The sequence below is a fragment of the Lissotriton vulgaris genome, chromosome 3_2 (assembly GCF_964263255.1).
Source record: "Lissotriton vulgaris chromosome 3_2, aLisVul1.2, whole genome shotgun sequence".
NCBI classification, from domain to species: Eukaryota; Metazoa; Chordata; class Amphibia; order Caudata; family Salamandridae; genus Lissotriton; species Lissotriton vulgaris.
In genome coordinates, this window is record NC_141690.1 from 290245046 (window position 1) to 290267236 (window position 22191).

General features: G+C 50.7%; 1 protein-coding gene across 1 annotated transcript in view; it reads right to left on the minus strand.

The window, feature by feature from the left end:
• Window positions 1–22191, minus strand: part of DOK1 (docking protein 1) — a 215584-nt gene that overhangs the window by 55030 nt on the left and 138363 nt on the right. The window contains exon 4 of the mRNA XM_086964407.1: window positions 3880–4052. Within this exon, the coding sequence (XP_086820533.1) occupies window positions 3880–4052 (173 nt within the window). The remainder of the gene's footprint in view (window positions 1–3879; window positions 4053–22191) is intronic.

Consider the following 22191-nt stretch of genomic DNA (forward strand, 5'->3'; position numbering starts at 1 on the left):
ACCAGTGATTACTGGTTGTGTGCTCTATTTTCTATTTTGTGCTACAGTGATTTTATATTCTATGTTCTACAAAGTGCTAATTCTAATAAGTATTCTAGTTCTAAAAGGGTCTATTCCTGACATTGGTCCATGTGGCCCGGTCTTGTACATATCCCCTGTAAATTCTGGCCGTGCCTGTTGGCACATTGTAAAGTGTGTGTTTTTATCTAATGTGTTTTGTACAATACGAAGGCTATTTTTATATATAACCTTGTGTGGAGTTTCCTTTGTGGTGGGCATTGGTGTTGTTGCTGGGTGCGCGCGCAAACGCTTAACTTACATAGCCTCTGAGTTTAGCCTTACTGCTCGTGTCACGTTACCAAGGGGGTGAGCAGGGGTTATCTTGGCGTGTAACTCCCTTGCCCTGACTTAGAGTGGTGGTCTCTGACTGACTTTGGCGCAAGCCTTGGCCAGCCGGAGATCCCATTTCTAACAGGGGCACAATGGCGTATTTCATGAATATGGGCAGGAAACAAGTTCAGTCAGCATTGAAAATTCAGATATAACCAATAGGGTTGCCTATTCAATGGATTAATATTTGTCTATTTTTGCACAGGTTATATGTCTCATTTATTTTAAAGAATGGACAAGGACACACCCAGTGTCAGTCACAGAACCAGTGTCAGTCACAGAACCAGTGTCAAGGTACAGAACCAGTGTCAGTCACAGAACCAGTGTCAAGGTACAGAACCAGTGTAAGTCACAGAACCAGTGTAAGTCACAGAACCAGTGTCAGTCACAGAACCAGTGTCAGGCACTGAACCAGTGTAAGTCACAGAACCAGTGTCAGTCACAGATCCCTGGTGGGGTACAGAACCAGTGTCAGTCACAGAACCAGTGTCAGTTACAGAACCAGTGTCAAGGACAGAACCAGTGTAAGTCACAGACCCAGTGTCAGTCACAGAACCAGTGTCAGTCACAGAACCAGTGTCAGTCACAGAACCAGTGTCAAGGACACACCCAGTGTCAGTCACAGAACCAGTGTCAGTCACAGAACCAGTGCCAGTCACAGAACCAGTGTCAAGGTACAGAACCAGTGTCAAGGTACAGAACCAGTGTCAGTCACAGAACCAGTGTCAAGGTACAGAACCAGTGTAAGTCACAGAACCAGTGTAAGTCACAGAACCAGTGTCAGTCACAGAACCAGTGTCAAGGACACACCCAGTGTCAGTCACAGAACCAGTGTCAGTCACAGAACCAGTGTCAAGGTACAGAACCAGTGTCAGTCACAGAACCAGTGTCAAGGTACAGAACCAGTGTAAGTCACAGAACCAGTGTAAGTCACAGAACCAGTGTCAGTCACAGAACCAGTGTCAGGCACTGAACCAGTGTAAGTCACAGAGCCAGAGTCAGTCACAGAACCAGTGTAAGTCACAGAACCAGTGTCAGTCAAAGAACCAGTGTAAGTTACAGAACCAGTGTCAGTCACAGAACCAGTGTCAGTCACAGAACCAGTGTCAAGGACAGAACCAGTGTCAGTCACAGAACCAGTGTCAAGGACAGAACCAGTGTAAGTCACAGAACCGTGTCAGTCACAGAACCAGTGTCAGTCACAGATCCCTGGTGGGGTACAGAACCAGTGTAAGTCACAGAACCAGTGTCAGTCACAGAACCAGTCTCAGTCACAGAACCAGTGTCAGTCACAGAACCGGTGTCAAGGACAGAACCAGTGTCAAGGACAGAACCAGTGTAAGTCACAGAACCGTGTCAGTCACGGATCCAGTGTCAGGCACAGAACCAGTGTAAGTCACAGAACCAGTGTCAGTCACAGAACTAGTGTCAAGGACAGAACCAGTGTCAGTCACAGAACCAGTGTCAGTCACAGAACCAGTGTCAGTCACAGAACCAGTGTCAAGGACAGAACCAGTGTCAAGGACAGAACCAGTGTCAAGGACAGAACCAGTGTCAGTCACAGAATCAGTGTCAGTCACAGAACCAGTGTCAAGGACAGAACCAGTGTCAAGGACAGAACCAGTGTCAGTCACAGAACCAGTGTAAGTCACAGAACCAGTGTCAGTCACAGAACCAGTGTAAGTCACAGAACAAGTGTAAGTCACAGAACCAGTGTCAAGGAGAGAACCAGTGTCAGTCACAGAACCAGTGTCAGTCGCAGAAACATTTTAAGTCACAGAACTAGTGTCAGTCACAGAACCAGTGTAAGTCACAGAACCAGTGTCAGTCACAGAACCAGTGTCAAGGTACAGAACCAGTGTAAGTCACAGAACCAGTGTCAGTCACAGAACCAGTGTCAGTCACAGAACCAGTGTCAAGGAGAGAACCAGTGTCAGTCACAGAACCAGTGTCAGGCACCGAACCAGTGTCAGGCACCGAACCAGTGTCAGGCACCGAACCAGTGTCAGGCACTGAACCAGTGTCAGTCACGAACCAGTGTCAGTCACAGAACCAGTGTAAGTCACAGAGCCAGAGTCAGGCACCGAACCAGTGTAAGTCACAGAACCAGTGTCAGTCACCGAACCATTGTCAGTCACCGAACCAGTGTCAGTCACAGAACCAGTGTCAGGCACCGAACCAGTGTCAGGCACCGAACCAGTGTAAGTCACAGAGCCAGAGTCAGGCACCGAACCAGTGTCAGTCACAGAACTTGTGTCAAGGAGAGAACCAGTGTCAGTCACAGAACCAGTGTAAGTCACAGAACCAGTGTCAGTCACAGAACCAGTGTAAGTCACAGAGCCAGAGTCAGTCACAGAACCAGTGTAAGTCACAGAACCAGTGTCAGTCACAGAACCAGTGTAAGTCACAGAACCAGTGTCAGGCACCGAACAAGTGCCATGCACCGAACCAGTGTCAGGCACAGAACCAGTGTCAGTCACAGAACCAGTGTCAAGGAGAGAACCAGTGTCAGTCACAGAACCAGTGTCAGGCACTGAACCAGTGTAAGTCACAGAGCCAGAGTCAGTCACAGAACCAGTGTAAGTCACAGAACCAGTGTCATTCACAGAACCAGTGTAAGTCACAGAACCAGTGTCAGTCACAGAACCAGTGTCAGGCACCGAACCAGTGTCAGGCACCGAACCAGTGTCAGGCACCGAACCAGTGTAAGTCACAGAGCCAGAGTCAGGCACCGAACCAGTGTCAGTCACAGAACCAGTGTCAGTCACAGAACCAGTGTCAGGCACTGAACCAGTGTAAGTCACAGAGCCAGAGTCAGGCACCGAACCAGTGTCAGTCACAGAACCAGTGTCAGTCACAGAACCAGTGTCAGGCACTGAACCAGTGTAAGTCACAGAGCCAGAGTCAGGCACCGAACCAGTGTCAGTCACAGAACCAGTGTCAGTCACAGAGCCAGAGTCAGTCATAGAGATCCCTGGTGAGTCATAGAACCAGTGTCAGAGTACGAGGGTCAGTTAACAGAGCACTGTCAGTCATATGAGCACTGTCAGTCAGGGTACGAGGTTCAGTTAGCAGAGCAATGTCAGTCAGAGTACGAGGGTCAGTTATCCGAGCAGTCTCAGTCAGGGTATGAGGGTCACTGTCAGTCAGGGTACGAGGGTCAGTTATCCGAGCAGGCTCAGTCAGGGTACGAGGGTCAGTGTCAGTCAGGGTACGAGGGTCAGTTATCCGAGCAGTCTCAATCAGGGTATGAGGGTCACTGTCAGTCAGGGTACGAGGGTCAGTTATCCGAGCAGTCTCAGTCATGGTACGAGGGTCAGTGTCAGTCAGGGTACGTGGGTGAGTTATCGAAGCAGTGTGAGTCAGAGATTCATCCTCAGAAGGTTGAGCACTAACCCTGACCCGGAGGCTCCCCCAGGTCAAGTGGTGGTTTTGTCACCCCAGCCCACCAGGCACCAGCGCTCAGTCCCCGCACCTGGCTAGCCTCACCTTGTCTCTGCCATAGCGCCGTAGGAGCTTGTAGGGCCAGGTGAAGAGGGGCAGCTTGGTCCGTGGATCCTTCAGGATCAGTCCCTCCTTGTCCGCCTTGAGGGCGTAGGATCCATGGAGGCCGCAGCGCTCCGCGGCCTCCGTCTTCTGCACCGTCACCCAGAATTCATTCACTATAAAAAAAAAAACACAAGACAGGATCAGACCAGACGGACAACAGCTAGGGTGATCAGATCAAAGCAGTGAGGGACAAGACGGACTCCACCCAATGGTGATGCCCCACACATGGGCGGTGCCAGTGACAACACCAAGCCTTGGCAATGCAACTGGCCTCTCCCTTGGGACTGTATCAGCTTAGCCGATGCCTTTTGGCAATGCTGTGCAGCGCTTGCAAGATGCTTAGCAGCATGTCCAAGAGTAAAAGAAAAGGAATGACAGCATTATCACACGGGTGGCTCAATTTATCGGTGTGATGTGACAGCTGTTATTTCATTTCCCATCCAAGATGGGTTTGCAAATAAAAAGATTTAAAAAGAAGCAACGCCGCAACATTTTGTTTAAGGTGAAGGCGCCCACAACAATTTACTGTTCCTACTCCCCAAAAACTTATAATTACGAACACTGACGGTGGGCATTGGGGCAACTGAAGAGAGGGTGAGGAGCCAACAGGCAGAGAGAAGGAAAGGGGGAAAGCAGCACAGGAAGATGGGGGGGGCAACTTGGGCAAGACGGGTAGGGGTGAGGGTGAAGTAAACAAGCAAAATATCAAACCAATGCAGGCAGGGCCGGTTTTAGGATTTTTAGGGCCCTGGGCAGAGAGGGAATGTGCGAGGCACCTCTAAATTGCATAGACGTGACACATTCAGGGCTGTTTGCATCTGAAAAGGGGCCCCTCCTCCTGAAGGTGCAGCCCCCCTCTCAGCCACATACAGGCACCTCTTAACAGCTCATCAAGGGCTGATAGTATGAGGGATGCTTGTCTACAGAGAGGGTTAATACTGCCATGGAGGTAAACAGCAGGGCAAATGACATCCTGCTGTGCCTCTGCATGGGTGTGCCTCTGCTTGGGTGGGCGGTGGAGGCCTAATTGCCGGAAAAACTTGAGGAATGTGTCTTCTTGAAACTGAGAATGGGGGCCCCCCTCCCCTCGGGTTACCCTTGCTTCACCATAGAAGTGCAGCCAGGGGAGGGGAACCCCCTAAGGTGGCGCACTTGCAAGGTGGCAACTTTCATGCCGTGGTCTGACTCTGTCGCATTGGTGCGGGATCCAAGTTGGAGGGCTGACTACGGGGCCCTGGGCAGAGGCCCACACGGTCCATGCCTAGCGCCAGTGATCATGGGGAATCAGGAAGGCGGATTCACCGACACGACCTGTGAGGGGGGACATAACCAGCACTGTACCAGATCGATTGTATCTAGTGTATGCTTGACACGATCATCACATCTTTGATGTGTTGTGTACCTAACGCCACAACCTTTACCCAACAGGTTGGAGCTAAGTTTGCACCTGAGGCAAATTGTCTCGGGCAGATGGGTGGCGATGCCTGACTTTTGCCGGTGAGTGGGTCCCACCATAGCTAATGTATAAATAAACTAGAACAACATACGGCACTACATATGATTGTTTGAATGTTGCTGCTGTTACCAAATCGGACCAAGATTTAGAGTCTCTTGCTCTGGTACAACCTGGAACTGCCAGATATGGGCTGCTATAACAATCAGAAATTGTTTCCTATGCTTGGTATGTTGTTGATGTCCCCCCTCACAGGTCGTACCGGTGAATCCGCCTTCTTGATTCTTCATTGCAAGTAAACACAACCAATGCATTCATTTGTTTTACTTCTCAACTTACATTTTTTCATGGCAGTAGCTATTTATTGATCCTGAAGAAAGCCACAACACTGGCCAGGTCATTGGCTGAAACATGTTGATCACTATACGACTGAATCTAATGTTTTCAGGCGTACATTTCCGTTTTTAATCCTAGCACAGGGTAGCCAGAATAAAGTTTGAAAGGTGAACCTTGTAGTTAGTTTTAATCCACCTTTTCACTTGCACTGCACCCCTCACGACACCCTGTTAGCTCACGTTGGGTTTTAGTAATAACCCCTCCATTAAAACATCCCTGAGCTCCTCCCTCACAGCAAGGGTGGTGTGGCCCGCGCCTAGACTAGGCTTCACGGTGCAAGGGGGATTCCCATTGATGAAGCTTGCCACCATTGTTGGGTGGGGGAAATCGTCCTAAAAGGGAAGTTATGTTATGTTAAAAATAATTTATAAAGCGCACGTTCACCAGCAGTTTCTTGGTGCTAAGCAGAGTCAATCAGTTACCGTGACAATACATAAACTTTCAAATATAGGCCTGGACAAATAACCAAGTTTTAAGAGGCTTTCTAAACTGGGTGTAAGAAGTAGACAGTCGCAATTCAGGAGAGTTCCAAAATTGTGGTGCGAGAAATGAAAATCTTAAACCTCCTTGTTTTTTGCGTTTGTATGGACAAGGAGTCAGCAGGTTCATGTTTGCTGACCGCAAGTCACGGGACGGAACATAGCGCCGTACTTTAGATGAAATGAAAGCCGGGCTGCTTTCCTCGGTGTTTAAATATCTGCTTATTTTGCGGATTCTCCGGAGATGAAAAAAACAAGCGGAGACCACAGTGCTTATCTGTGCCTTCATCGTAAGGTCATTGCTAATCACAATTCTCAAACTCTTGACCGAGCTGACAGGAGATGGAGGGCAGCCCCTCTTTAAGATAATCCCGTGTTTTGCAGATCCGCACCTCACCAGACCTGAGGGCTCGGTGTGCATGGAATTATATGGTGTTCTCCTCGTGGCACAGTAGGGATTTGTGTTGTGGCTCCAGCATGTGACACACACAGACATGTTGTATTTTCTTTCATAGGCTACTAAGGGGAGAAATAGAGGGCCTGTATGGGCCCAGCGCCTTGAGACCCTCACGGGTGAGTAATGCGCTCTATAAATCCCCGATTGATTGATTGATTTATCAATGTTCTTCTTTTTGCTTGCCCTGGCTGGCACTGGCCCACTTAGATGTCTGGATAGACCCAATGTGTCATCTTCAGCAAATGTGACCTGCTGCAGGCAGTGCAATGTCTGCCACAGACTCCAGACACCTCCCACGCATGGCTGCTGAGAACCGGGAACTGGAGCTACTTCAAAGCGAGAGCAGATGCAGTCTAGTGTCTGACCTCCTGGACTTTGAAACCAGATACCTGAGTCCGAATGCCCAACACGTGTGTGAGTCTGGGCAGATCACCTTGTCTCCCTGTACCACAGGCTGTAAACTAACCATATTTAATTGCAAAACGTAATGCACAAATAAACTATGGGTCCAACTGACAAAGGTAAACTTAACTTAGACAAAAAGTTAAAGTTTAGAGCGGAAGTCTAAGTATAGACCTAAAATCAAACTTTTCTAGTAACGAATGAAATCGATTTCATACATTCGTATTGATCTTTTTGAGTTTGCACGATGTATCTATATTCACATGTATATTATAGATCGCACTAATCAGTTATGTCAATGCAGGAACTTTCCTTCGTTTTCCGTTCTTTCGTACACAGACCTCGAACCAAACATACTCCATTTTGTGTACACATGTATTAGACTCGAACGGTGGTCATGTGCCGCCCCCTTTCCAGCAGCGGAGTGAGCTCTGTTAGTTGAGTTATACAGACAGCTGAATACATACTATTCTTTCTTGTTCTGAGTCCCAAGGTTGCATCAGGTTTCAGAGGTGATAAGCGCATTCCTGTAGGCGCCATACCCGTGCTACCAGGCACTGAGATGAAAGGGAGCCACCCCTCCTGACCCTCCCCAATAATAGCAGAAGCAGACTTCTAAATTTATTTATTTATTTATTTATTTTGAAAGTTTTATATAGCGCGAACAAGATCTTCGCAGATATCAGAGCGCTTTACAGAAGGGGGAGCATGTATACGCAGATACATCAGTCATGTTAAAGGTACATTGAGGTGATAACATAAAACAATCAATAGGTAATTTCAGAAACGAAATAACAATACAGAGTGTTCGACAAGTAGTACAGATGAGTATCAAGTCTTTGTAGTTTATCTCCAGTAGTGGTTCAAGTGTATTTAGCCATGAGGATCGCTTTTACTTCTTTCTTGAAAAGTATAGTAGAGGTGATGAGCCTGGTTTCAGGGGGGAGCGAGTTCCAAATCCTGGGAGCCATTCCTGAGAAGGAGCGTTTATAGGTTTTTTCCTTGCGGAATCTTTTAGGCTTTAGCAAAAGATTATTTGTACCTCTAGTGTTTCTGGAACCTCCTGAAATCGTCAGCTTCTGAGCAAGGTATGTAGGTGAGCTCAGGTGGACAGCCTTGTGCGTCAGACAAGCGATTTTCAGGTGTATTCTGGCTTCAAACGGCAGCCAATTCAGGGATTTGAAGTCAGGGGAAATGTGTGAGTGTTTTTTTGATCCAGTGATAAGTCTCGCTGCGGCGTTTAGAGAGGCTCTGATGGGTGCCGTAGTGGCTCGGGGGAGACCGCAGAGGGCGGTGCTGCCGTATTCTATTCGAGGTATGACTAGCGATTGTACCGCAGTTTGGAAGTCCTTGGTTGGAAGGAAAGGTTTAAGTTTCCTAAGGGTGTTGATTTGGTAGTTCGCTCCCTTAGTTGCTTTGTTGATGTGTTCCTGCATGCTGAGATTGGTGTCAAGTGTTATGCCCAAAGATTTCGCTGAGTCCACGATGGTGGGTTGGACATTGAGTGCCGTTAGGTCTTTAAGCCACATTTGTGCGGTAGCGCTCTTCGCGGGTGGTGAGATCAGAAGGAACTCTGTTTTAAGGGCATTGAGTTTCAGATGATTGGCGGCCAACCACGATTGGGTGCTTCTGATCGTTGAGTTCAAGAGCGTGATGTCTTTGGGTGATTGTAGTTTGAGATAGATTTGAGTGTCGTCAGCATACATGTGGAAGTGTACATTGGATTCTTGCAACAAGGTGGTGAGAGGTTCCATAACTAGGTTGAACAAGGTTGGGGATAGGGAGGATCCTTGTGGTACGCCTAGCGATACAGGTCTTGGTGCAGACATCAAGTTGTTGCTCTTGAATTTCTGCGACCTGTTATGCAAAAAGGACGTGAACCATTTGAGCACAGTTCCAGATAGGCCCATTCTCGTGTTTAGTAGATCGATTAAGCTCTCATGTTTGACAGTGTCGAATGCAGAGGAGAGATCAAGGAGGATGAGGAGGCAAGTATCGTTATGATCTAGGATTTGGAGGGCGTCATCGATTATGTGAGTCATTGCAGTTTCAGTACTGTGATTTGCTCGGAAGCCTGATTGGTGAGAGTTGAGGAGATCAAACTGAGTAATGTGTTTAGTTAATTGTGTTTGTGCGCATTTTTCCAGTAGTTTGGCAAGAGTCGGAATGTTGGTAATGGGACGGTAGTTGTTTAGGTCAGAGGGGTCAGCTGTAGGTTTCTTTAGCAAAGGTGTGACTTGACCAACTTTGAGGGAGTCGGGAATGATCCCTTGTTGAAGTGAGCTGTTAATGATTTTGGTCCAGAGTGGAAGGAGTGACGGGGTAAGGACTTTGACAGCGTTGGCAGGAAGGGGGTCCGTGAGGTGATTGGATGGTTTCAGAGTGCTGAGCAGTTTGCCAATTTCTTCCTCCGTGTAGGTGAGAAAGGTTGACCAGGTGGCATTGTTTTTTGGTGTCGTGGGTGCTATGCGGTGGGGTTTGGGATAGAGGCTTGCGTCTATGAGGAGGTCATTCTTTATGTTGTCAGTTTTTTGGATAAAGAAGGAGGCGAAGTCCTCACAGGAGGGAGCTTCGCACACAGTGTTGAGATGTTGGGGTTGTTCTTTGGATTGTGTTCGGATAAGCTCAAACAGCTTTCTCGGACGATTTTTGGCTTGGTCAAGCTGACGGCTGAAGAAGTCTGATTTTGATCGTTTTATTTTCCTGAAGTAGGCGTTTCTCCTTTTCTTCAGGTGTTTTAGGTTCAAAGCGGAGGGAGCTGATCTCCAGGTGCGCTCTGCCATTCGCATGGCGCGTCTATCGTCATTGAGACTCCCGTCGTACCAGGGATTGGACATTTTTGTGGTGGCTTTTTTTAGTTGCAGGGGTGCGACTTCATTAATTATTGAGGTCATAGTGTTAAGATAGTGATCAGTCAAGGATTGGACATCTTTAACGCCAGCAGGAGGAAGTAGTAAGTTGCAGCTTTTGGGGGGCAGAGAGTTTGAGATTAGTTTTTTCATGTCTCTTTTCCAGACTTTGGGCCTGGCGGGTTGAACGGGATTAAATTTAACTTTTTCATTGATGAAGAATGTGATGGTATGATGGTCCGACCAATCACAGGGATGGATTGATTCGAGTTTGATAGTGGCCTCTTTGGAGATGATGAGGTCGAGGATAGAGCCTTTCTTGTGTGTTGGAACGTTGCAAATTTGAGTGAGGTCAAGGGCGTTAAGGAAGTTCTTCAGACCTTTTACCACCGCATCATTATGATCGTTCCAGTGGAGGTTGAAGTCACCAAGGTATATTTGTGTGAGTTGTCGCCCGGAGTTGGCTGAGATCATGTCCATGATTTGTTGGGAGAAGGTAAGGTTGTCACCGGGTGGGTGGTAAATGCCATGCAGAGTGCAGATCGGTTTGTCCTCACTGTGAATATCGAGGCAGATATATTCACAGGAAGTTGGGGAGGGTAGGGAAGGGGAAGTTACTTTCAAGACAGAGAGGTTGCTCCTGTATATACATGCGATACCGCCACCTTTTTTATTGCCAGACCTGTCAAGTCTAGTGATGTGGTAGTTGGGGGGGACCAGAATGTCCATTATAGGTGTAGAAGATTCTGTTAACCATGTTTCAGTCATGATGATTAAGTCAAGATCCCATTTTAGGATGAGATCGGCGATAGCGGCGGAGTGTCTAACGGCTGATCTGCAGTTGAGGAGAGTGCATTTGAGACGGGGTGTGTCGAGGGTGGAAGGGTGTTCTAGAGCGAGGGGGACTTTACTCAGGTTACTATGGATAGCGATTCTGTTGTTCAACGTGGGGGGTCTAAGGGGATTAGATTGAATCGTGGGAATGGCAGTGAGAGTGTCGGGTGTGTTGCTATGGGGGGTTGGGTCATAGGAGCGGAGGAGGGTGAGTGTGTCTAGGTCCGAGAGAGGGTTGCAGGAGCGATGGGGGCGGTTTTCACGATTGTGAACAGGGATTGAGGTCCAGTGCAGTGGTGGTCGAGTGCGAGAGTTCGCCGCCCGGATGGACGACCAGTTGGGAGCGGAGATGATGGAGGAGGCGCGTGCGTGGTGTCTGGGATGTGTGCTGAGTATTTGTTTGATGATGTGGACGTCCTGTTTGATCTGGTGGAGGGTGTTGGGTGAGGGGTGACTGGAGCGTGATAGACAGAGTAGTTGTTGTTTGATGATGTCCATGTCTTCTTTGAGCTGGAGGAGAGAGGCCGTAATGTGATCCCCTGTGGGAAATGTGTTGGAGGTGGGGATGGAAGGCTCGGTCGTGGGTGACAAAGGGGAAAGGTTGGTAGTGTGGATGAGAGTATTGGTGGTAGGCGTGGAGTGTAGGGTGGAGGATGGGCATTTATTAGTAGTGGGGGGGGTGGAGGTTGGGTAGTGGGGGGTGAGACTGGGGGGCGTAGTGGGATTGTAGATGGTACTTTTTTGAAAGGGCGGAGTAGAGTTGATGGAGGTGGTGTGTTCTGTGTGATTGGTTAATGGGTGGGGGTGGGGGCTGAGAATGGGGGGGGATAAAGGGTGGGGATTGCATTTGTGTATGTCAGTTCGATGTTGATCGAGGTTAGACTGGTTGCGGGTGGGAGCTGTGGTATCAGGGGTGTGAGGAATGAGGATGAGAGGAACGAGGATGGGGGCTGGTGTGTGGGGGGAAGGGGTGGGGTAGTTGTTGTAAGCGGGGGCGAGATCTATGTCTGTGCTTGAGGGATGTGAGGTAGCTACGGTAGGTGGGTGAGTGACAAAGGTACCGTGAGTAAATGGGTGGTGCATGTCGTTTTGGGTGGGAGCTGTGGTGTCCAGGGTGGGGAAGGGGATGAGGGCTGGTGTGTGAGGGGAAGGGGTGGGGAAGTTGGTGTATGCGGGGGATTGAACTGTGTCAGTGCTCGCCGGGAGTGAGGTAGTTACGGTAGGTGAATGAGTGACTTGGGTGTCAGGCGTAAAGGAGAGGTGCAAGTCGTTTTGGGGCTGGGCTAGGTTAGAATGAATGTGGTTTGAGGCTGTGGTGTCAGGGGTGACAGGAATGGGTGAGGTATGAGAGGCTGGCCAGGTGAGGTTATAGGGGGGGGAGGGTGTGCCGTTAGAATGTATGGGTGAGGGATCTATGTCTGTACGTGTGGAGTGAGAGGTAGCTACATTAGGTGGGTGAGTGTCTAGAGTGCCGGGGGTGGAGGGAAGGTGCGTGCCGTTTTGGGGTTGAGCTAGGTTAGGAGGGTTGTGATTGGGGGCTCTGGATTCAGGGGTGATGTGCCTGCGGGTGCTAAGAGTGGGGGGCTGATGACTGGCGAGGTATTGTTTGAACGTGGGGAACAGGTTGTCTAGTAGTTCCAGGTTCTTGTCTGTGGATTGAATTAGGATAATCCCGTTATTGTAAATAGTGATGGTTGTTCTGCCCGGGAAGAGTTGGGATGGAGTGATGGTGAGTTTTTGGCCATGCGCGAAATTCCTGGAGGTGGAGACGGTGAGTAAGGTGCGGAACGTGTTTCTCCATTGGGCTCTGCGAGTGGTGTGGAAGATAATATCAATGTTCAGTGAACCATTGACTGGTGAGAAGTAGGTGTCTGCACAAGGCGTTTCAGGGTGGGACCTCAGGAAGTTGTGTTTAAAGCGTTTAGCGGCTTTTTTAGTGAGTGAGGGTGGGTAGTTGATTCTATATGTGTGTTTGCCGACGGGTTCCATGATGGGAGGACGGACTAGGATGGTGTAGTGTAGGGGGGAAGGGCGCACTGTCCCAAACAGTTGCGTGGGCCTAAAGTGACACTAGTGAGTGCACAATAATGCTATACGCAGTATACAAAGTATACAATGGCAGACAATAGTAGTGATATAGTGGGAAGTGACACTAGTGAGCTGGCACAGTATTTGAGGTAGTGATCGGTACATAAAGATTAACTGACATTAGTGAACTGCCAGGGTATTTGAGGTAGTAATCGGTGCCAAATCTGTGCGGGGTATTCGACAGTACATTTTTAACCAAGTGCAGAACAAGTATCAATATAATACTGACAAAAATACTAGCAGTTAACACTGTGCAAACCATAAAAGTATCTAATCTAGGTGACACTAGTGAGTAGTCAAAAATATGTAAGGTACAAAATACTAGAATATAACACTGTGCAAACCATAACATATATAATCTAGGCGTCACTAGTGAGTAGTCAAAAATATGTAAGGTATAAAATACTAGAATATAACACTGTGCAAACCATAACAAATATAATCTAGGTGACAGCAGTGAGTAGTCTAAATCTAAAATATGTAAGGTACAGGAGTCAGTGACAGAATACCATTGCACACATAATTATGAGAACCAACAAGTGACATTAGTGCGCAGCAGCGAGAAATGTATGAGGCATAAAATATGAAAATAAGAAAAGTAGAACTGAGAAGAAAATTCACACACAGATAAAATGACAGAGATTAAATGACATAGCATATGAAAATATGAAAAATATAGCTGAGAAAATACACACAGAGATAAAATGACAGAGATTAACTGACACAGCAAGTGGCATTAGCGAGCAGCAAAGGAAAGAAAGAATATATGAGGTAGTAAGCGGTGCATTACCGGTGAAAGTAAAGTGGGATGTGCAAAATACAGTTAGGGTTATAGAATATAGAATATAGTGCTACTGTACGAGGCAATAGTATATGGGTAGCAGTCGATGCAGAAAGTGATGCGTGCAGGATACAAAAGTGGGGTGTGTTGGTTACAATCAGGAATAATAATAAATATCACTGTGAAAAGCAGACTATCTAAATCCGGCGTAAGAAACGTCCAGCTGTGTAATTGTACAGAAGTAGTCTCAGAGTCTAAGAGGCCTTAGGTCTTTAGGTCGATGGTAGGAATGACTAGTCCATGATGGTCTCCCCAGGATAGACAAACTAAGATGGCCGAACTGGGAGGTAGGGGAGGTAGAAATAGAAATATTGGTCCTTTGTCTGTTGTTGTTGCTCTGGGCTCAGAGCAGGACCATTTCCCTTTCTATTCAAGGCAGGCACTGCTCATAGCTTGCTGGGAGTGAAAGTGGGGGAGTTAGAGCCTCGTGGACATCAAAGGTACCAGCGAGGACTTATTTCTACAGATTTATGGCCCCATGTTGCTGCTCAAGGAGATAGGAAAGCAGTTTTATGGCCCCCGCCATTTTGTACAAGGAGGTAGTCTAAAAATGTGGGCAGGCGGGTGGGGTGAGATAAATACCTTGTGTCTCCCAAGCGTGTTGATCTTGCCAGCAGAATTTTTGATGTTGTAATTCTGTAATTCTTAGATCGCAGGTATATCTGATTGTACTTCCCGGTACTTCCGGGAGCCGATTCCACTAACCGGCGTCCTCCCTGGATCCGCATCCAGCCTCCTGTGCTGTGGTGCGGGCGGGAGGGGGTGTCTCAACAGTTAGCCTTGCCCTGTAGCTTATGCCTTGTAACTTGGCGCCGCTTCACTTTTCCACCCGTTTCCCGGTGCCTTCGGGAGCCGACTCCACAACCGGCGTCCTTCCTTGTTCCGCCTCCAGACCTCCTGCACTGTGATGCGGGCGGGAGGGGGTGATCGCCGACGTTCCCCGGCCAGTCCCGGCACAGCAGCTGGCAGCCTGCGCCTTGGATCGGGTAGGAGGAGGGCCACTCTCCGGTGCAACCGGGCGCCTTAACACAACGGAGGTCTTGATACACAGACAGCCGGGCGTACACGGCGATAGCCAGGACTCGCGGGGTCATCAGTGAAGGCTGTTTTCCGTCTTCAGGGTTGTGCGTTCCACTGCGGCGGCCATTTTTGAAGTTGCGCGATTCGGTGGAACGCACGCCGGGAATGATGTTGTTCTTCTTTGCTTGTTTGTTTGTATGCCAAATAGCCGGCGCTGGTCACCAAGCTACACTCCCCAACTCCAGAGTGGTGATCTTCTCGGGCTCGAAGCTCGTCCAGCGCTGGAGCCCATTAGTCCACCACTCCGATGCAGGGATGGGGGAGGGGGTCAGGTCGCTCCACAATCACCATGGGCACGGGACTCGACGCTGGCACGAGCCCTTTCCGTGATCGCAGTCGTGCCGGGGGGAGCCTCAAAGCGCCGCTTCAGTGCCGACTCTCCCTGCAGGCTCGGGGAATCCGATTTCCCTATTCAGCAGACGTCCGTTGAGGGGTGATGTCTCCAGCTGCGACGGGTGATGGCTGACCGGGCTGCTACGGGTGTCACCAGCCTTCCACCGGACAGGTAAGATACAATACACGATTCTGGTTACTCCTGGTACTCTTATGAATTCGGTTCCGCGGAGCAATGGGCGCTGACAGGGATAATACCCTATAGAGGGATCCCAAGCACCAGGAGCTCTTGGCAGGCTCCTGCTCCGGTGGCCATCTTGTGCTAGATTTGTAAATTGATAAATAAGCTTTGTGTGCCATATAAGGCCTTTCCTTTTAACTACTGTGCCTACCAGTGATTTTCCATGTACGGTGATCTCATATACCGCAATGAAAGTATATATGCCATGTATTGAGTGTGAATCGGCAGTCTTCTCCATGCACTGGCTGGGTGACGTTGGAGGGGCTCCTCTATAGAGTATTGGTTGCCTAATAAACGATTGTCTTTTCTTCACTGCCAACTAATTGATTATTTGGTAAGAAGATACGTAGGGGCTATTGGTAGGTGTAGCTCCTTAGATTATTTTTGTAATACGTCAGTTGGCGACTTTGGTGAGTCTCTGTGTTTGGGGTCGTCCTCCCGTAAGACGGGTAAGAAAGGACAAACGAAGGGGTACCCTGGTCGAGGGGGTGGACTGACTAACGATTCTGGCTGAACTCCGCTCTCACGATCAGAGAGCCCCAGCTGCTAGTGACTCCTTGCCGGAGTTATGTTATGTTATGTTAATTTCGATTTATATAGCGCCAAATCACCGACAGGTCTCTTAGTGCTTGCTTTGGGAACCCGTCCTGGCTTTCCCTGCGAGATAACCCCTACTGGGCATCCCCAAGGTGAAGACCAGGCATCCCATCGCGGTAGGGCCATAGTGGAGATTAAGCAAGCTATTGCCCAGAGTTGCGGAGTGTGAACACATGATTCGAGTAGGCACCGAGGCGAGAATTAACGAGAATCGTCTACTCGCTATAAACCAATAAGCATCTTCCCACGTCCTCCCTTCGGTCTGGTCTGGAACAAATCTCTAACTGGATGCACAGACATAAATTAAAACTTAATGGAGATAAGACGGAGCTGCTTTTGTTTGGTCCGAATTCATCGCTCTGGGGCCCGCAACACTGGCCTCAGCAGATGGGCCCTATTCCCACCCCTTCAGTAACAGCTCGTAACCTGGGGGTCCTCTTTGACAACCAGCTGTCAATGAAGTAACATGTGGTAAAAGTCTCAGCCACCTGTATTACCATCATCAGGTGGCTGAGAAAGATCACGTGGATGCTTCCAGCAGACACCCAGAGGACTGTAGTCCAGGCCCTTGTTACATCACGGATGGACTATGGGAACATCCTTCTTATGGGTGCCTGCAAGGAGGTCACCAAGAAACTACAGGTGGTTCAGAATATGGCAGCTCGCCTCATCTGTAATCTGCCCGCCAGGTCCTCGGTCTCCGTCCATCTGCGCAATCTGCACTGGCTGCGCATTGAGAGCCGAGTGAAATTTAAAGCTCTTTGTATAATGCATCACATTAAAACTGGCAAAGCCCCGAAATATCTGTCCTCTCTGGTACAGCGTTATGTCCCTTTCCGCACTTTGAGATCCTCTACGCAAAATAAGTTTCAGATCCCGCGCTTCAATAAAGTCAAAATGGACGGTCGCTCGTTTGCGTTCTTAGCACCTTCTCTATGGAACTCCATGCCTCAACCCCTGCAATCCGAAATCTGCTACCTTAAATTTCGCAGGGGAATCAAGACCTGGCTTTTTAATTCTTAAATCTGTTGCTTAACCCTTCTCAGCTCATTTCACCCTCAGTTTGCTCACTAGCGCCGGGAAACCTACAGGTAGCTGCGCGCTCAATAAATGTAATAATAATAATAATAATAATGCATGTGTCAAGGAGAGGTGAAGTGGGGCAGGCGGAGACATGCATGTGTCAGGGAGAGTCGAAGAGGGGCAGGAGGAGACATGCATGTGTCAGGGAAAGGTGAAGAGGGGCTGGCGGTGACATGCATGTGTCAAGGAGAGGCAAAGAGGGACTAGCGGAGACATGCATGTGTAAAGGAGAGTTGAAGAGGGGCAGGCTCGGACATGCATGTGTCAGGGAGAGGTGAAGAGGGGCAGGTGGAGACATGCATGTGTCAGGGAGAGTCGAAGAGGGGCAGGAGGAGACATGCATGTGTCAGGGAGAGTCGAAGAGGGGCAGGAGGAGACATGCATGTGTCAAGAAGAGGTGAAGAGGGGCAGGCGGAGACATGCATGTGTCAAGGAGAGGCGAAGAGGGGCAGGCGGAGACATGCATGTGTCAAGGAGAGGTGAAGAGGGGCAGGCGGAGACATGCATGTGTCAGGGAAAGGTGAAGAGGGGCTGGCGGAGACATGCATGTGTCAAGGAGAGATGAAGAGGGGCAGGTGGAGACATGCATGTGTCAGGGAGAGGTGAAGAGGGGGAAGGCGGAGGCATGTATGTGTCAGGGAGAGTCGAAGAGGGGCAGGCGGAGACATGCATGTGTCAAGGAGAGGTGAATAGGGGCAGGCGGAGACATGCATGTGTCAAGGAGAGTCAAAGAGGGGCAGGCAGAGACATCCATGTGTCAGGGAGAGGTGAAGAGGGGCAGGTGGAGACATGCATGTGTCAAGGAGAGGTGAAGAGGGGCAGGCGGAGACATGCATGTGTCAAGGAGAGGTGAAGAGGGGCAGGCGGAGACATGCAGGTGTCAAGGAGAGGTGAAGAGGGGCAGGAGGAGACATGCATGGGGCAGGGAGAGTCGAAGAGGGGCAGGAGGAGACATGCATGTGTCAGGGAGAGTCGAAGAGGGGCAGGCGGAGACATGCATGTGTCAGGGAGACTCGAAGAGGGGCTGGCGGAGACATGCATGTGTCAGGGAGAGTCGAAGAGGGGCAGGTGGAGACATGCATGTGTCAGGGAGAGTCGAAGAAGGGCAGGAGGAGACATGCATGTGTCAGGGAGAGGTGAAGAGGGGCAGGCGTAGACATGCATGTGTCAGGGAGAGGTGAAGAGGGGCAGGCGGAGACATGCATGTGTCAAGGAGAGTCGAAGAAGGGCAGGAGGAGACATGCATGTGTCAGGGAGAGGTGAAGAGGGGCAGGTGGAGACATGCATGTGTCAGGGAGAGTCGAAGAAGGGCAGGGGGAGACATGCATGTGTCAGGGAGAGGTGAAGAGGGGCAAGCGGAGACATGCATGTGTCAAGGGGAGGTGAAGAGGGGCAGGCGGAGACATGCATATGTGAGGGAGAGGTGAAGAGGAGGCAGGTGGAGACATGTATGTGTCAAGGAGAAGCGAAGAGGGGGCAGGTGGAGACATGCATGTGTCAGGGAAAGGTGAAGAGGGGCAGGCGGAGACATGCATGTGTCAATGAGAGGTGAAGAGGGGCAGGCAGAGACATGCATGTGTCAAGGAGAGGTGAAGTGGGGCAGGCGGAGACATGCATGTGTCAAGGAGAGTCAAAGAGGGGCAGGAGGAGACATGCATGTGTCAGGGAGAGGTGAAGAGGGGCAGGCGGAGACATGCATGTGTCAATGAGAGGTGAAGAGGGGCAGGCAGAGACATGCATGTGTCAAGGAGAGGTGAAGAGGGGCAGGCAGAGACATGCATGTGTCAGGGAGAGTCGAAGAAGGGCAGGAGGAGACATGCATGTGTCAGGGAGAGTCGAAGAGGGGCAGGCGGAGACATGCATGTGTCAGGGAGAGGTGAAGAGGGGCAGGCAGAGACATGCATGTGTCAGGGAGAGTCGAAGAAGGGCAGGAGGAGACATGCATGTGTCAGGGAGAGGTGAAGAGGGGCAGGCGGAGACATGCATGTGTCAAGGAGAGTTGAAGAGGGACAGGCAGAGACATGCATGTGTCAGGGAGAGGTGAAGAGGGGTAGGAAGAGACATGCATGTGTCAAGGAGAGGTGAAGAGGGGCAGGCGGAGACATGCATGTGTCAAGGAGAGTTGAAGAGGGGCAGGCAGAGACATGCATGTGTCAGGGAGAGGTGAAGAGGGGTAGGAAGAGACATGCATGTGTCAAGGAGAGGTGAAGAGGGGCAGGCGGAGACATGCATGTGTCAAGGAGAGTTGAAGAGGGGCAGGCAGAGACATGCATGTGTCAGGGAGAGGTGAAGAGGAGTAGGCGGAGACATGCATGTGTCAGGGAGAGGTGAAGAGGAGCAGGCGGAGACATGCATGTGTCAGGGAGAGGTGAAGAGGGGCAGGCGGAGACATGCATGTGTCAGGGAGAGTCGAAGAGGGGCAGGCAGAGACATGCATGTGTCAAGGAGAGGTGAAGAGGAGCAGGCGGAGACATGCATGTGTCAAGGAGAGGTGAAGACAAGCAGGCGGAGACATGCATGTGTCAAGGAAAGGTAAAGAGGGGCAGGCGGAGACATGCATGTGTCAGGGAGAGTCGAAGAGGGGCTGGCGGAGACATGCATGTGTCAGGGAGAGTCGAAGAGGGGCAGGTGGAGACATGCATGTGTCAAGGAGAGGTGAAGAGGGGCAGGCGGAGCCATGCATGTGTTAAGGAGAGGTGAAGAGGGGCAGGCGGAGACATGCATGTGTCAGGGAGAGTCGAAGAGGGGCAGGCAGAGACATGCATGTGTCAAGGAGAGGTGAAGAGGAGCAGGCGGAGACATGCATGTGTCAAGGAGAGGTGAAGACAAGCAGGCGGAGACATGCATGTGTCAGGGAGAGGTGAAGAGGGGCAGGTGGAGACATGCATGTGTCAGGGAGAGGTGAAGAGGGGCAGGTGGAGACATGCATGTGTCAGGGAGAGTCGAAGAGGGGCAGGTGGAGACATGTATGTGTCAAGGAGAGGTGAAGAGGGGCAGGCGGAGACATGCATGTGTTAAGGAGAGGTGAAGAGGGGCAGGCGGAGACATGCATGTGTCAAGGAGAGGTGAAGAGGGGCAGGCGGAGACATGCATGTGTCATGGAGAGGTGAAGAGGGGCAGGTGGAGACATGCATGTGTCAGGGAGAGGTGAAGAGGGGCAGGAGGAGACATGCATGTGTCAGGGAGAGGTGAAGAAGGGCAGGTGGAGACATGCATGTGTCAAGGAGAGGTGAAGACAAGCAGGCGGAGACATGCATGTGTCAGGGAGAGGTGAAGAGGGGCAGGTGGAGACATGCATGTCTCAGGGAGAGGTGAAGAGGGGCAGGTGGAGACATGCATGTGTCAGGGAGAGTCGAAGAGGGGCAGGCAGAGACATGTATGTGTCAAGGAGAGGTGAAGAGGGGCAGGCGGAGACATGCATTTGTCAGGGAGAGGTGAAGAGGGGCAGGTGGAGACATGCATGTGTCAGGGAGAGTCAGACAGGGGCAGGCGGAGACATGCATGTGTCAAGGAGAGGTGAAGAGGGGCAGGCGGAGACATGCATGTGTCAAGGAGAGGTGAAGAGGGGCAGGCGGAGACATGCATGTGTCAGGGAGAGTCGAAGAGGGGCAGGCGGAGACATGCATGTGTCAAGGAGAGGTGAAGAGGGGCAGGCGGAGACATGCATGTGTCAGGGAGAGTCGAAGAGGAGCAGGCGGAGGCATGCATGTGTCAGGAAGAGGTGAAGAGGGGCAAGCGGAGACATGTATGTGTCAGGGAGAGGTGAAGAGGGGCGGGAGGAGACATGCATGTGTCAGGAAGAGGTGAAGAGGGGCAAGCGGAGACTTGCATGTGTCAGGGAGAGTCGAAGAGGGGCAGGCGGAGACATGCATGTGTCAGGAAGAGGTGAAGAGGGGCAAGCGGAGACTTGCATGTGTCAGGGAGAGTCGAAGAGGGGCAGGTGGAGACATGCATGTGTCAGGGAGAGGTGAAGCGGGGCAGGTGGAGACATGCATGTGTCAGGGAGAGGTGAAGAGGGGCAGGTGGAGACATGCATGTGTCAGGGAGAGGTGAAGAGGGGCAGGTGGAGACATGCATGTGTCAAGGAGAGGTGAAGAGGGGCAGGCGGAGACTTGCATGTGTCAGGGAGAGTCGACGAGGGGCAGGCAGAGACATGCATGTGTCAAGGAGAGGTGAAGAGGGGCAGGCGGAGACTTGCATGTGTCAGGGAGAGTCGAAGAGGGGCAGGTGGAGACATGCATGTGTCAGGGAGAGTCGAAGAGGGGCAGGAGGAGACATGCATGTGTCAGGGAAAGGTGAAGAGGGGCTGGCGGAGACATGCATGTGTCAAGGAGAGGTGAAGAGGGGCAGGTGGAGGCATGCATGTGTCAGGGAGAGTCGAAGAGGGGCAGGCGGAGACATGCATGTGTCAAGGAGAGGTGAAGAGGGGCAGGCTGAGACTTGCATGTGTCAGGGAGAGGTGAAGAGGGGCAGGCGGAGACATGCATGCGTCAAGGAGAGGTGAAGAGGGGCAGGCGGAGACATGCATGTGTCAGGGAGAGGTGAAGAGGGGCAGGCGGAGACATGCATGTGTCAAGGAGAGGTGAAGAGGGGCAGGCGGAGACTTGCATGTGTCAGGGAGAGTCAAAGAGGGGCAGGTGGAGACATGCATGTGTCAGGGAAAGGTGAAGAGGGGCTGGCGGGGACATGCAGGTGTCAGGGAGAGAGTAAGAGGGGCTGGCCGAGACATGCATGTGTCAGGGAGAGTCGAAGAGGGGGCAGGCGTAGACATGCATGTGTCAGGGAGAGAGTAAGAGGGGCTGGCAGAGACATGCATGTGTCAGGGAGAGAGTAAGAGGGGCTGGCGGAGACATGCATGTGTCGGAGAGGTGAAGAGGGGCAGGCGGAGACATGCATGTGTCACGGAGAGTGTAAGAGGGGCAGGTGGAGACATGTATGTGTCAGGGAGAGTCGGACAGGGGCAGGCGGAGACATGCATGTGTCATGGAGAGTCGAAGAGGGGCAGGCGGAGACTTGCATGTGTCAGGGAGAGTCGAAGAGGGGCAGGTGGAGACATGCATGTGTCAGGGAGAGTCGAAGAGGGGCAGGAGGAGACATGCATGTGTCAGGGAAAGGTGAA